Raw genomic sequence first — 13,460 nt, 5'->3', positions numbered from 1 at the left:
TATGTTCTGCGAATCGGCAAGAATGCCCTTTTCCTATCAAAACTAACGTTTGAATTTTAAAGATGGGCGGGAAAATGTCAAACCTATAATATATGTTCTGCGAACCGGTAAGAATGCCATTTTCCTGTCAAAACTAACGTCTGAATTTTAAAGATGGGTGGGAAAATGTCAAACCTATAATATATGTTCTGCGGACCGGCAAGAATGCCCTTTTCCTATCAAAACTAACGTTTGAATTTTAAAGATGGGTGGGAAAATGTCATTTCCAAAGTTTATGGGTGGAAAAATATATTTGCCAAACTTTGGGTAGGAAAATGTCATTCAGCCAGTTTTCAGTGTGTGTGTTCCGTGTATTTCCATATCCATTTGGTCAAAGGGCATGAGTCTTATTATTTTACATTTCAAAACGCGGTTTTTTTATTTTTTTCTTAACATATAAGTTTGATTTAATAAATAAAATATGTCACAAATTCAATATAATTACATTTTAAATTCAAACTATTCACCAAATCTAATACTAGTAGATAGGCTGTTGCACCTCCTACAATTATAAAATCATGCTACATTTTAGTTACCATAAATAATATTTCAATTATTCATATTTTACACCCTAAATTACACTACAACAAATCATATTTCAATTATTCATATTTTACGCCGTAAATTACACTACAACAAATGCTTGCATATGGGTTTGTTCTAACCTTTCGTACTATGATAGGTCTTTTGGTTAATCGTATGTACTAGTATTTTAATTATTATACACAATTTTTATGACGTTCAATATACCATTATATAAAACTACTTTATATATTATACTAAAACATTATTATATGAAATCATGTATTTTTCCAAGATTTGGTTATTTTAGAATTTAGACTAAAACGTAACTACTTATAAATAAAATATTGGTCCCAAATGTTTAGTGATGATGCCAAAGATACCCAATCGTAACATTTTTTTTTCTAAATGTACGAACCACTTATACGAACTTCAAATAATCTAATCTAGAGGAGACTGAAACTTGAGATCGTATACTTTAATCACACATCACACATTTCGTCGTAAAACTTAAGCTAATCCAAGGGTGGGCTACATTTATTCCTTCTTCAATAAGAAATTCAAACAAAGACTAGAAGGGATAGTAGGCCCAATTTCTATTGGGTCCACATTTTTTCTGTCCTTCAAATATGTGTAAATTAATGATCTCTTCAAAGGTTTGTAAAACTCTCATAGAGACCCCTATAAAGTTTAATTTTTTTTCAAAAAACTTAAGAAAATTGTAGATTAATGTTATGAAATCATGAAACTAGGAAATGTAAATGGGAAATTGTAGATTAATTTTAATTTATTAAACATTCACAAGAAATAAGATGAATGTGAAATATTTGGAAATATAGGGGATCTTAAAAATTTAGTAAAGCTGAAGGACGGTGGGGAGAGTTTTCCGTTGAAAAGGAAAGAAAAGAAATATCTAAAAGCAAAACTTAAAGACTTGGAGGAAAAAAATTTGATTCAAAATCCCCAAATCGCAATCTCTCTCGCTCGGAAACCCTAATTTTCAAATTCTCAGATCCACCATGGGGAACACGGATAAGCTATTGAATCAGATCATGGACTTGAAATTCACGTCGAAGTCTCTGCAACGGCAGGCGAAGAAGTGCGAGAAGGCCGAGAAAGACGAGAAATTGAAGGTCAAAAAAGCCATTGAGAAAGGCAACATGGACGGCGCCAGAATCTACGCTGAGAACGCCATCCGTAAGCGCACCGAGCAGATGAACTATCTCCGGCTCGCTTCTAGGCTCGACGCCGTCGTGGCTCGGCTCGACACCCAAGCAAAAATGACCAATATTAATAAGTCCATGGGTTCTATCGTTAAATCGCTGGAATCAACTCTTGCTACAGGTAAAATTTTGATTTTGATTTTTTTACTTTTTGGAAAATTAATTTAAAAGATTTTTTTTCGAACAATAATAATAAAGTTGTTTGGTTACATAACTACGGTGAAAATTTTGATTTTTTCTCAAAAAGTTGGTAATACGGTTCTTATTTAATTCGAGTTACAACGTTTTCATTTTTTTGTTAGGTTTTGTAAATTTTTTTTTTATTTTACTTTTTTATATACTGTTGTTTTTGTTTGGAATAAATGACATTATTGGTGGGTTTAATTAAGTATGATCCTTGGGTTCTTTGGATGACTAATGGTATGAACTTTGTGGAAGAAGTCATGGCGGTTGTAGTGGCTCTGAAAAATATGGATTTTTCACCTATTTTGCTTTAGGGTTGCTGATTCTGCTGGAAGATTTTGAGTACTTTGCTTTTCTTTTGGGTGATAGTTTTCTGGATTTGGGGTTGTAGTTTGTGGTGGGGTTCTAGGAGGTTGGGGGTGGTGTTTATGTTACTAAAGAGCTCTGTTGACAGGGTGCTCAGACCTGTCTTATGCTTCTACGAAGTTTGCAGGTCACTAGTTTCTTGCTTCCTAAAGATCCAGGGTTTGGTGGAGCCCCTAGTTTTGAATTCAAGTTAGCTGAGCGGATATGGGGGTTTTTGGGTTATTAAGAAGGCTAGTTATCAATGTGAAAAATTCTTTAGTCCAAATAATTGTTTGTGGACAAAATAATCTTCAAATATACGATAGTTTAACTTTTTGAGTGTTCAATTATAGGAGTTTGGTTTTGATACTATATGAAAGGTTCACGTGCAATAAGTTTCAGTTCAAGCTTGGTATGACTGGTTTGATTCATAGTTGGTGTTATACATAATAGTTCTAATTGTTTCTTTTTTGCAGGTAATTTGCAGAAGATGTCAGAGACAATGGATCAATTTGAGAAGCAGTTTGTGAACATGGAGGTGCAGGCAGAGTTCATGGAGAGCTCAATGGCAGGGTCCACCTCACTGTCTACTCCGGAAGGGGAGGTTAACAGCTTGATGCAGCAAGTGGCGGATGATTATGGTCTTGAGGTCTCTGTTGGGCTCCCACAACCAGCGGCCCATGCTGTACCAACCAAGCAACAGGAGAAAGTTGATGAGGATGATCTGTCAAGGCGTCTTGCTGAGCTTAAGGCTAGAGGTTAAGGAAGTGTTATAATTGAGTAATTCGTATGTGATGTGTGATTATATGTATCGTCATTGGGATCATATTGAAAGTTGGAAGAACTTATTATGTGTAAATTTAACTGAATTGGGTTTTCCTAATTTTACATACACTATGGTTGTCGCATTACGGATGTTGGTGCCATTTATGTGATATCTTGTAGATCTTTTATGCGATATCAACTCTAGTGATTCTCAGTTGCTTTCTAAATACCATATATTTGATGATGACTGCATGCTTGGGTGTTCGAGTCAATGTAATTGTGTCGGGATATTTGTCTGGATAGTGATTTGGCTTCAGGTACTTCATATATTTTAAGGGTCAAAAATAGATTAATGTTAACCTTTATAAACCTTTGTCTTGGATCCATTCATCTTGGGAGTGCATCTAAAAATGAGAACTTTAGCCTGTAAATAGAACTTCTTGGTGTAGAATTATGATTATTGACAATTAGTGCAGATCCTTTTCGCGTAGTTTTGTTCCAGCCTTCTTAATGACTGAATTAGAATTCAGTATTGGAATCATAGTGGTAGTTTACATGCTCATATTTGTAGATGAACTAAGTGCATGATATGACTTTTTTTCAAGGTCTGAATCCTCACAAAGTTGATGATCCTTATAAAGAGAAATTATTCTAGTCTTTACTGGATTCTGCTAGAAAGTATGCGTGTAATATAAAATGCCCTTAAATTTCGTTGTCGTTATCTTCAATTCATATATATTCTATAGCACTTTGTTACATTTTAAATTTTCTACTGGCAGTGGTTTGCGAATTTGTATTGATTTTCTTCTTTTCCACAACATGAAAATACTTTTGATTTCGATGTTTTGGATTGACAAATAGTTAAGCATAGTTGTAGTTGAGGCAGCTTTGTGCACAAAGCTATGTTTATTCAGAAAGAGTAGCAATGAAGATACAACCAAAAAAATCAAAATATAAGCTGTATGGACTAAATATATATTCCGTGCATGAGCTTCACCCTCCTAAGTATTAGTTCATGAAACATCTCAGACAAACTGTGTTAAATCTAAGATATTTTGTGAGTCTCCTTGGTAGCAGAAGATTTCGAAGCCGTACTTGCAAGTTTCTGAAACTTTTTCTGAACCTTCTGAAGGAGTCTTGTTGATTGTTTCTTGGATAAATGGAAGCCAATTGCATCAAGATACCAACCACTCCTTCCTTTGAAACCTACAACAAGCCCTCCATCCATAGAGAAAGTAAACGGGGTTCCTTCTTCAAACCCATAAGGGCCATAGGTTCTCTTGTTGCTCTTAAACGTCAGTGATCTGATCACGGGGCTGCCACCGTAAACCACCGGACAGTAGTGGCCGCTCACACTGATCAAGAATTCCTCTGGGTATTGCAGCTTAATCTGAAACAAGATGAAAAATTCACAGTGAAGATGATAAAGAAAACTGTCTTTTGCGAACTGAAAATAGAGGAAGAATTGAGCAAACCTCAGCAGTTTGATTGCCTCCAACACCTCCATGCTTATCAGCTGTGAAAGGCTTACCGTTCTTATCATACACCACATGGATGGAGTCGATACAACGGTCAAAAACAAGTTTGATCTCTCTCACACCATTGAAGGTTCCGTCATCCCAGCTGCTCCCTCCATTTCCTCCCCATGGTCCTACTACTATACTCTTCTTTTTCGCACTTGCCTGATCCTTCCCACCTTCCTACAACAGCTTAATGGTTACTCAAAATATAAGAAAAACAAAAGAAATAAACACAAGTACATGTAAACAGATTAAAACTTTAGTTCTATTTCATTTAACCTATAAAAGAAGAGAAAAGATGAAGTTCAATTGTGGGGTTTCAGAAATTTGTTAATAATGGAGATTCATCAATCATCAAACATCAGTAAGTTTACCGAGTTTGCATTTCATACCATTGGGAGTACTAGAAATTTGAGAGAAAACCGCTGAAATGAGAGATGAAAAGATTACCAAGATATTGCTATGAACAAAAGGGTATGATTTACTGGTAGAAAGTGATGATAATATAGAGAACAAGTGGTGATAGATATGGAGAGTACCTGATTCTATATTCAGCACTATCCAAAGACAGCGAATTTTGGCCTTTGCTTTACTTTTAAGTGTGGTGACTCAAGATTCTTGGAAAGTCCTATTTATGCCAGTTGGTGGAAGAGACAGTTTGATCAACAATAATAATATGGCGTCAAGTGCTCCACCTAGAAAAAGTTATTGAATTGTATTAGAATATGTACCTGAAATGTCAACTTCTGTTCTTGATTACTAATAATATGCTTTGAAACTTTTAACCTGAGAAAAAGTAGAGTTCCTGAAACAGGTAAGCCCTTTCATATGCCAATGAAAATCTAGCACACTATCTGGTCGGCTAGCGCCATAAGCACGCAAGGGATATCTTCAATTATCTTGTGATGCCCCATAGACATATTTTAATAGTAGAAGAATACAATCATTCACAAGAGGTCTTTGGTGCTTGATTCTTTGTTGATGCTGCTTGAAAACAATTAAGACAAACAAAACTTTAGCATGGGATAACGAATTTTGCTTAATATATGATTTCGGGCTTGAATAGTGAAATAAAAATTACTGTATTAGCTTGCCATTCTACCAATAAAATAAACATGGAATCTCTCCGTTTCCATCTTCATTTGTTTTTCTTCTCCGCAATCTCAATGTGATCAAGATTCTGTTGTAAATAAGTGATGAGAAAATCAACCTCAAGATCAAGCAACTGGGTGAACAATCAAATATAAATAAGAGAAAAAAAGAAGAGACAACACAAGAATTTACGTGGTTCACAGAATTGGGCTACGCCCATGGCAATGTGATAATTGAAAAGTTTCACTATAGGCCAAAACTGTTGAGTTTGCATTCCACAAGAAGAAGCTGCACTGACAGATGAAAAGAAACTAGGATGTGCTATGGAGAAATGGTTTGGTTTTCTGGTAGAAAGTGATGCTAATATAGAGAAAAAAAAGAGATTATAAAATGGTCCAGTACCTGAGTTAATTTTAAGCATTATCACAAAGGCAGCCAGAAGTTGGTGACAAGAGATTCCTGGAAAGTTCTCTCAAAAGGGATCCAGCTGTTCAAAGAGACAGAGCTGGATGAGCATTGAAAATGTACCAGAAAGTTTACAATTCAAGTTCGCGTAGCCAACTTTTCATCTTACTTTGAAACATAATTTCTGATTCTAGTAGGTGAGACTCTGCGATGTAACAGAAAACTAATATGTTAATATGCGGCCATATTTCTAATAATTTAAGCAACTAATAAGCACTGCTAGTGTATCAATTTTCCAAAACAGAGAATTTAAAAACATATGTTTCTTAAAGTTTCACCAGCTTGTCGCATCTTGATACTCTTTTGTACACCAGAAAACACTAATTCTGCTGAGAAATCAAATATCTTCTCCTATAACAATATAACATGATAAAATTGATCATTAGTAAGGTATGTAGTGCTTTTGTTATTTATTGAAAAACTTGTAAAACGTTGCATTTTCACAAGCATTAACACTAAAGAATCTCATCCAAAATTTCATTATAAAAAAGCAATTGACTGATAGGGAGAGAAGAAATAACCTGTAATTAATGGCGATTGTAGCATTTTGAGAATTCAAAGGTTCTCCCCATGTAAATACACAGAATCAAATTTGAATTTAAGACTTAAGAGCTCTTGTTCATAACTGGTGTGGATGACGATGAGCTATCAGTTCATAGAAGTTCTTTCAGGAACTAAACAACCACCAATCTCTGATTCTAGTAGAGATGTTCTTCACTTCAATAGAGAGGCTGCAATGTTCCCAAACCTACTGCAGCAACACAAAACTAATATGTTAATAACTTCCATATGTTTAATAATTTAAGCAAACTAACAAGCACTGCTAGAGTATCAATATCTCCAAAACAGTGAAACTAAAGAACACATGTTTCTTAAAGTATCACCAGTTGGTCGCCTCTTGATATTCTCTCTTTTGTATGCCAGAGAACACTAGCTCAGCTGAGAAACTAATTAATCTCCCCTAGGGCGACTAACCGTGTCCAATTCACATCCAACAACTAGCACACCAATTGCTCAATAAAACCACGGCAAGCTGAAGGAGCCTTTTCAGTTTTAAAATTGCAATGGTGCCTCATATTCAACACTTCTTTCACAAGATGTCTCCATGAGGATTTCCTGGTTGTTGCGGCTTGAAAAGAGAAGAAACAAAACTTTAGCATGAGATAACTTTAAATTACAATGATAAAACTCTCTTAAAAACAGGAGAAAATGATAAAATTCTTAAACCACGATGTAAGATCACATTATGAATTAAAATCCAACAGTAAGTGCGGAGATGTTAAAATTGTTTTTTGAGTGACATTTTGACTTCATGTTGCTTTTATTATTTATCAAAAAGTTATTAAATATTGCCTATTCACAAGCATTAGTACTAAAGAATCTCATTTGAAATTTATTTATCATAAAAATAAAGCTAACCGGTAAGGAGAGAAGAAATTACCATTGATCACGATTGTAGCATTTTGAGAATTCAAAGGTTGTTCCTTGCAGAATAAAAGTTGAAGTTAGACTTGAGAGATGTTGGTCAGAACTGGAGGAATGATGATGAGCTATCAATTCACTCAATTTCTTTAGGGAACGTAACAACCACTAATTTCTGGTTCTAATAGACATTTCTTGCTATGTTCTTCACTTCAACAGAGACCCTGCATTGGTTCAAATCCTAGTATTTTGAGTAGACAAATGAATTGTTACGTTTACAGAAATACGTAAATAATCAATGAGAACCGATCCTTAAATTACAAGCCTTATATTAACAATATAATTATTTTCATTAAGATGATTAAAGAATACAAAAATTGTGATTGATATTAGGGTATTAAATATTAAAAGATGTGAGTTATTCCTCCCAAAAAAATAATGATAAGAATGTAATAAAAACAAATAATTAAAGGAAAAGAGAGGAAATTACCAGTGGTTTGAAGGAATATTAGTGTTGAAGTTGATAATTTCAGAGACTTAATCAATATCAGACGAAGATTATCATAAGCTATCGATTTTCTGTTCTTGAAAGTGGACTCCTTCTATTTCTTTCTTCAAAGTTGTCACCTGATGAAGGTAGTTTGGTAGAGACTTCAATTTGCGGCAATCTAATATGTTCAAGGTCTGAAGAGATGGCGACTGTAATATCTTCATCTCCTCCTTTGTAATCTCATAATTCCACTCTTCCCATTCGTACATCTCCTCGAGGGAAAGAATTTCAGTTTGGGAAACAATAATTGATGAAGATGATGACTGACATCACTCTCTATTCCTAGAAACTCATTACCCACTCTTTTCACACTTATCTTTCCGATATTTGAAAATTTCAAGGGATGTAACTTACCCAAAGGAGGCAGAAGCTTGCAGTTTATACAACTAAAAGAGATAACTTTCTCAATTTGTAGATGACATCATCCAATTAGGGAACATAGTGTAGCCTTTGTAATTTAGTAGCGCTAACTTCTCTAAATTTGGATGTGGCTGCAATCCTCAAGAAGTTCTTGATTTTGCTCTCAGTCATCCTCCCCTCAAAGTCTACAACACAAACACGCAAGTTTTTCTTATTGTTTAGCTCTATTCGCTTAACCTCATCCACATCTCTCAAATTTCCCAACCCTTTTATACCAAATTCTCGAAGGTTTTGAAGTTTTTAAGGCATTCAACAAAACATGATTTGCTATCATTATTGCCCTCACTTATAACAAATCTTTCTAATGTTCGCATACTTGTTAATCTCTCAAAACTTTTTGGCATGTAACTTATACTAGAGTCCCCCAGCTTAACAAATGTCTCCAATTTGATCAAGTTTCCAATTCCTTGCGTGGTTTTTTGATATGTTGACACCAATTGATGGTTAATGTTTGTAGATTATATACCTCACAACGTCTCAGGCAATTCTTTTATGTTTCCATTGTTGGACAAATCAAGATACCTCAAGTGTATTAATTTTTTTATTTCTACAGGAATTTCTTCAATTGAGCATCCTTTCAAATAATGACCTTAGACATGTAAATTGACAACTATTTTGGACAAAACTATCTTAGGGTTAGATACAAAATTACATCAACTCGAAGGCTATGGTTAAAAGTATTTCTAGTATAAATAGAGGTAGAAATGAGGCCCCTTCTTGAATTTTTTCATTAATGTCTACTTTATCATAAGAAGTTCTAATTCAATGTCTCTTGCACCACCAACCTCTATTGTAAACATCTCTTTGGGTAAAAATTGAGCAAAATCATGCACAATATCATGCATCTTGCAAGAATTACTAATATATTCATTTGCTCAAAATCTGAAAGAAAGAACGCATTGCCAAAGCTTCGAAATACTCTTTACCACTACTCCTTATCCTTGTTTGCCTCTGACCTTAAATAACCTTGTGCCATCCATAACTTGTCAATCCATCTTTCTGTATTTCATAATTCTTTGGAAAAATAGCGCAATATGAGAAACACTTTTTAGTATAGAGACAAATCATAGTAGCTAAATAATAGAGGTGGAAAATCCTTTGTTCTACCGCTTCTATTCCCATATTTCACTATTTAAACATTTTCCCAGTCTCTCAAATTTCTTTTAAAGCGTAAAAGACTCCCTAAAGTCTTTACACAAGAGGCAAACCCTTACACTTTTGAACAATCTTTTTACCAATTTCTTCAAATTGTTTATTGGTTTTTCCAGAAAATGCAAGTTAAAAAACAAGGACCAACATTCCTCCTCGGAAGTATCCCTAGTGGAATTATGTTGGTAGTTCCAATGGCATTTGCAACATTCTCTTTACGTGTGGTCCCTAAAATTCTACTTTCTAAGATCCACACTTGAGAGTATGTTTCAAATTTTCCCATTTTCAGGATTTTCAGTCCTACATCATCTAGTACAAGAAGAAACTTCTTTCTCTCAATATGTCCATGAATCTCTTGCATTATGTTTTCTAGTTCAACTAATTTGATTCCTTATCAAAAGATTCAAGGATTGCTTTGCAATCCTAAGCTCATCAAAACTAGAACACACACCCATATTTTTTTATCAAAATGGGTGTTCACTTTTATCATCATTAAAAGCTAATCGAGCAGAGTTGTCTTGCCGATTCCTCCCATCCCTACTATCGAGATTACGGAGAGGACTTGTTGTTGACTACTTTGACTCAAGAGCAAATCGACTAGTAAATTCTTATCTTTATCTCTTCCACGAACCTCTGTTAAATCAATAGCAGAGGTGTTGATTTGTTGTTCTACTTTTTTGCTACCCTCGGTGATTGATCTAAAGTGGAATCTCTCTCTCTCCATAGCACAATATCAAGTTTTCTACCGAATCTTTTATATTGACAGCAATTTCATAACGCTAACCAATGGTCTTACCCTGAGATAATGAACGAGAACATACCTTTTTCAGAGGCTTAGAAGCATGTTTAGCTCTTTTATTTTGTAATTTCAGAAACTTCGTGTTCCACTTGTCCAGACATCATCTATGTCATAGGACACGTCTTTGAGCTTGTCTAACCAATCTCTCTCAGCGTTCTCCTTCACTTGGCGGTTCACATCAGCCAACACGCTTGATGGACAGGAAGTTGCTTTGAAGCTTTTCAACTTCTTGCTCACACCTGCAATTAGGCTTATCCCTTCTCTCCCTGTTGATGAATGAAAAACCAGTTGTTCCACGGCTTGGATACAAGAGCTTGAGCCATATTGAATAATGGTAAGTGATAAACAGATTGATCAGAAATCAAATTTTTGGTTTGGTTATGTTGTTATATGCGGCAACTTCCATTCAACTTTTATAGACGTGGTGAGGACCCATGAGTGAAAAACAAGGAACGGTGATGACGCATTAATGGTGGTGGGGGATTCAATTACTCCAAGTCCAATTGCACCAAACTTTGAAATTCAAAGGAGTGATATCATGGGTTACGTAGCTGATTGAAACGTGAGAATTACTCCAAACTTTGAGGAAATCAAATGGATCTCATGGTGACACGTTGTCTAGAAAATTATTTCCATTAAAAGTATCTTTACGTGTTATAAATGAAAGAATCCTTGTTAAAATTATTCCCACGTTCACACCTTGTCTTAATGCTATTCTAAAATAAAATTGATAAATTTTCTACATTATAAAAAAATTTAAGAAAAAAAAGCTAAAAGCAACTTAACTTTGTTGATTTATCCCATAACATGGATTTTCTTCTTCTTATTATTATTATCAAAATAGTGATATAACCAAAAGTAAGGTTATAGGACTCAATATGTTCCCTAACCTAGGTCTGAAAAGAAATGAAATATCACTTAATTAGCCGCTAAATCAGTGCTTCATACATCAAACTATTATATAACAAAGAAATAAAGAAAAACGGATAAAAGAAATAATTGTACTCAATTAACTTGTTTCATAATCTAACTTGTTTCTGCTGTAGCTACAATTGTGGGAACAACTAATAAACGATAGAAATTTGTAGTCAACCAATTAGCAAAGTGGGTATGGTAGGTTAGAAATATCTCAAGACTTTAGTAGCCCGATTCCTAATTGAATGACTACCAATTTGTTGACTTCAACTATTTTTTCTTAAACTTTCTTTTGAATTGCTTACCTAATACTGGTTTGGAATTTAGTTATATATCATTAACTTAGATCTTAAGGAAATGACATAATCCCCCTAGATCAAGTGGCTTGATAACAACCACCTATATATATATATAAGCAAAGAAAATAGAAGAAATTGATAAAAGAGATGATATTAACTTGCATAGAAAAGTAAAAGAATATAGAATTGTATAATGTGTTTGTGTATTGAATAATGAAAAGTGCTACAATATGTGGCCTAATTCTAGTTTATACAAGGTAATGTGATATTCGCATTAATAACAGCAATCCTATATACTGGTAACAAAATAACATAAATCATGCACATATGGAAATAAATAAGCATAATATCCATGCCTTATATATAATTATGCCTAATATGATGTGATCCTTTATCAATAAATATCCCTAAACTGAAAGGAAGCTAATAAATACAAAGATTGAAACTAAATATACAATAATCTTAACAGATAAGACTAATGATTTACGCGGTTCACTCATTTGGGCTACGTCCACAGTAATGGTATGAAATAATTTTTTACTATAAATCAAAAGAGTAGAATAATACAATCATTTCTAACAAACTATTAGAAAACCAGTCTCTAACAAAGATAAGTACAGTAAAACCTCTCTATAGTCATATGATGGGATTAATTATTTTGTTACTATAAGGAGGTTATAACTTAATAAGTGTGATAACAAAAATTTCTTATAATTCATGTTTTAGTATATAATATTAGGATTTCAATTGATATTTTAATACTATTAAGATTTCAATTCAGCGCTTCATTGCCTACTTTTGAAACGGATAAAAGATCGTGTCTTAAAACCACACAAGATAAGTGTCCTTGATAGAATTATAAATGCAATTGCTGCATAGTCAAACTGATGTGAAGCCACAAACTATTGCCAATTGTTTTAATTATTACAAAATTATGCTGCAAATTGATGTGAAGCCACATATTATTGCCAATTGTTTTAATCATTACAAATTTAACAGCAATTTAGTGAAGTCACATACTTTGCTAATTGTTTAATCATTAACAAATTAGGATCCCCGATGTTGATGAATTGCAAGTTACAAATTAAGTGGATGAGGAGAATCAAAGAGTGATTTTAGAATAGTGATCAGATTCGACAACTCATTACACTAATCGATGGATATTTTGTTGTCTCAATCATCCAAATGGCAATACGTCCTTTAACTAAAGAAGAAATCATTACTACAATTAGACGAAGATAAAAGAAATAATCATAAGATAATAATACGGAAATACAAAAAGTTGTGCCAAAAGCTCTAAATATATTTGAGAAACTAAAAATATATGGTTTCAATAAGAAGATGTTCATGCTATGAGTAATCTACCCGCAAGTTAAAGATATAGTAACAACTCTAAAGCATAAATCATTATCTCAAACAACTTTAGATAAATATTTTATTTCATCTTAAACCTTAATGTAACATAGCATATATATTTTTTTTTTCAATATACGATACTTATTACAATGTAGAAACAACTTTTCTAAGACGAGAATTAAAAAATTATAACTTATTACAATATAGAGTTTTTTCTTATTTACAACTATCCCAAATTAGAATTAAATTTTTTATGACTATATAGAGTTTATTCTATATAAGTATCACTATAAAAATGTTTTATTGTATATTATAAGTAAAAAACTATTGAGTTAGCTTTCCTATAGGGATGATTAACCAAGACATGAAATGAACAAAGAAAGTGATGCTAACAGA

The 13,460-nt window shown here is 33.5% G+C and overlaps 2 protein-coding genes and 1 long non-coding RNA gene across 7 annotated transcripts; 1 reads left to right on the top strand and 2 right to left on the bottom strand.

Moving 5' to 3' along the window:
- The first annotated feature begins 1,580 nt into the window (after positions 1-1,580).
- LOC116112954 (ESCRT-related protein CHMP1B) lies at positions 1,581-3,285 on the top strand. Its single transcript, XM_031399076.1, has 2 exons — positions 1,581-1,905; positions 2,789-3,285. Exons 1-2 carry the CDS (start codon positions 1,581-1,583, stop codon positions 3,073-3,075), a joined length of 612 nt encoding a protein of 203 aa, XP_031254936.1. The 3' UTR covers positions 3,076-3,285.
- A 558-nt stretch (positions 3,286-3,843) lies between these two features.
- On the bottom strand, positions 3,844-6,300 carry LOC116112978 (jacalin-related lectin 19). Of its 5 annotated transcripts, none has more exons than XM_031399102.1 (9): positions 6,264-6,297; positions 6,092-6,176; positions 5,882-5,977; positions 5,679-5,777; positions 5,384-5,581; positions 5,137-5,292; positions 4,990-5,019; positions 4,553-4,777; positions 3,844-4,467 (listed from the first exon to the last, which is right to left on the bottom strand). In XM_031399102.1, the coding sequence occupies exons 7-9, from the start codon at positions 4,990-4,992 to the stop codon at positions 4,123-4,125; spliced, it is 573 nt and encodes a 190-aa protein (XP_031254962.1). In that variant the 5' UTR covers positions 4,993-5,019; positions 5,137-5,292; positions 5,384-5,581; positions 5,679-5,777; positions 5,882-5,977; positions 6,092-6,176; positions 6,264-6,297; the 3' UTR covers positions 3,844-4,122. The 5 variants fall into 5 exon arrangements, with proteins under 5 accessions (XP_031254962.1, XP_031254958.1, XP_031254961.1 ...); XM_031399098.1 differs by having other exon boundaries at positions 5,700-5,777; XM_031399101.1 differs by lacking the exon at positions 5,882-5,977 and having other exon boundaries at positions 6,264-6,300.
- Positions 6,301-6,858: 558 nt separating this feature from the next.
- LOC116112962 lies at positions 6,859-9,338 on the bottom strand. Its single transcript, XR_004125336.1, has 4 exons — positions 8,067-9,338; positions 7,596-7,800; positions 7,039-7,283; positions 6,859-6,905 (listed from the first exon to the last, which is right to left on the bottom strand). It is a non-coding gene; the product is annotated as an uncharacterized LOC116112962 (long non-coding RNA).
- Between the last annotated feature and the right edge of the window lie 4,122 nt (positions 9,339-13,460).

This window comes from Pistacia vera, unplaced genomic scaffold (genome assembly GCF_008641045.1).
Source record: "Pistacia vera cultivar Batoury unplaced genomic scaffold, PisVer_v2 Contig671, whole genome shotgun sequence".
Lineage (NCBI taxonomy): Eukaryota > Viridiplantae > Streptophyta > Magnoliopsida > Sapindales > Anacardiaceae > Pistacia > Pistacia vera.
Note: the sequence above shows the minus strand (reverse complement) of the source record. Positions and strands in the feature narration are given on the sequence as shown.

Excerpts from the sequence above, each read along its gene's own strand:
- LOC116112954 (XM_031399076.1), top strand. The coding sequence starts at position 1,581 with ATGGGGAACACGGATAAGCTATTGAATCAGATCATGGACTTGAAATTC. Across the intron at positions 1,906-2,788 it reads GGAATCAACTCTTGCTACAG|GTAATTTGCAGAAGATGTCA; the intron begins GTAAAATTTTGA and ends TCTTTTTTGCAG.
- LOC116112978 (XM_031399101.1), bottom strand. Across the intron at positions 4,468-4,552 it reads GAGGCAATCAAACTGCTGAG|ATTAAGCTGCAATACCCAGA; the intron begins GTTTGCTCAATT and ends ATCTTGTTTCAG.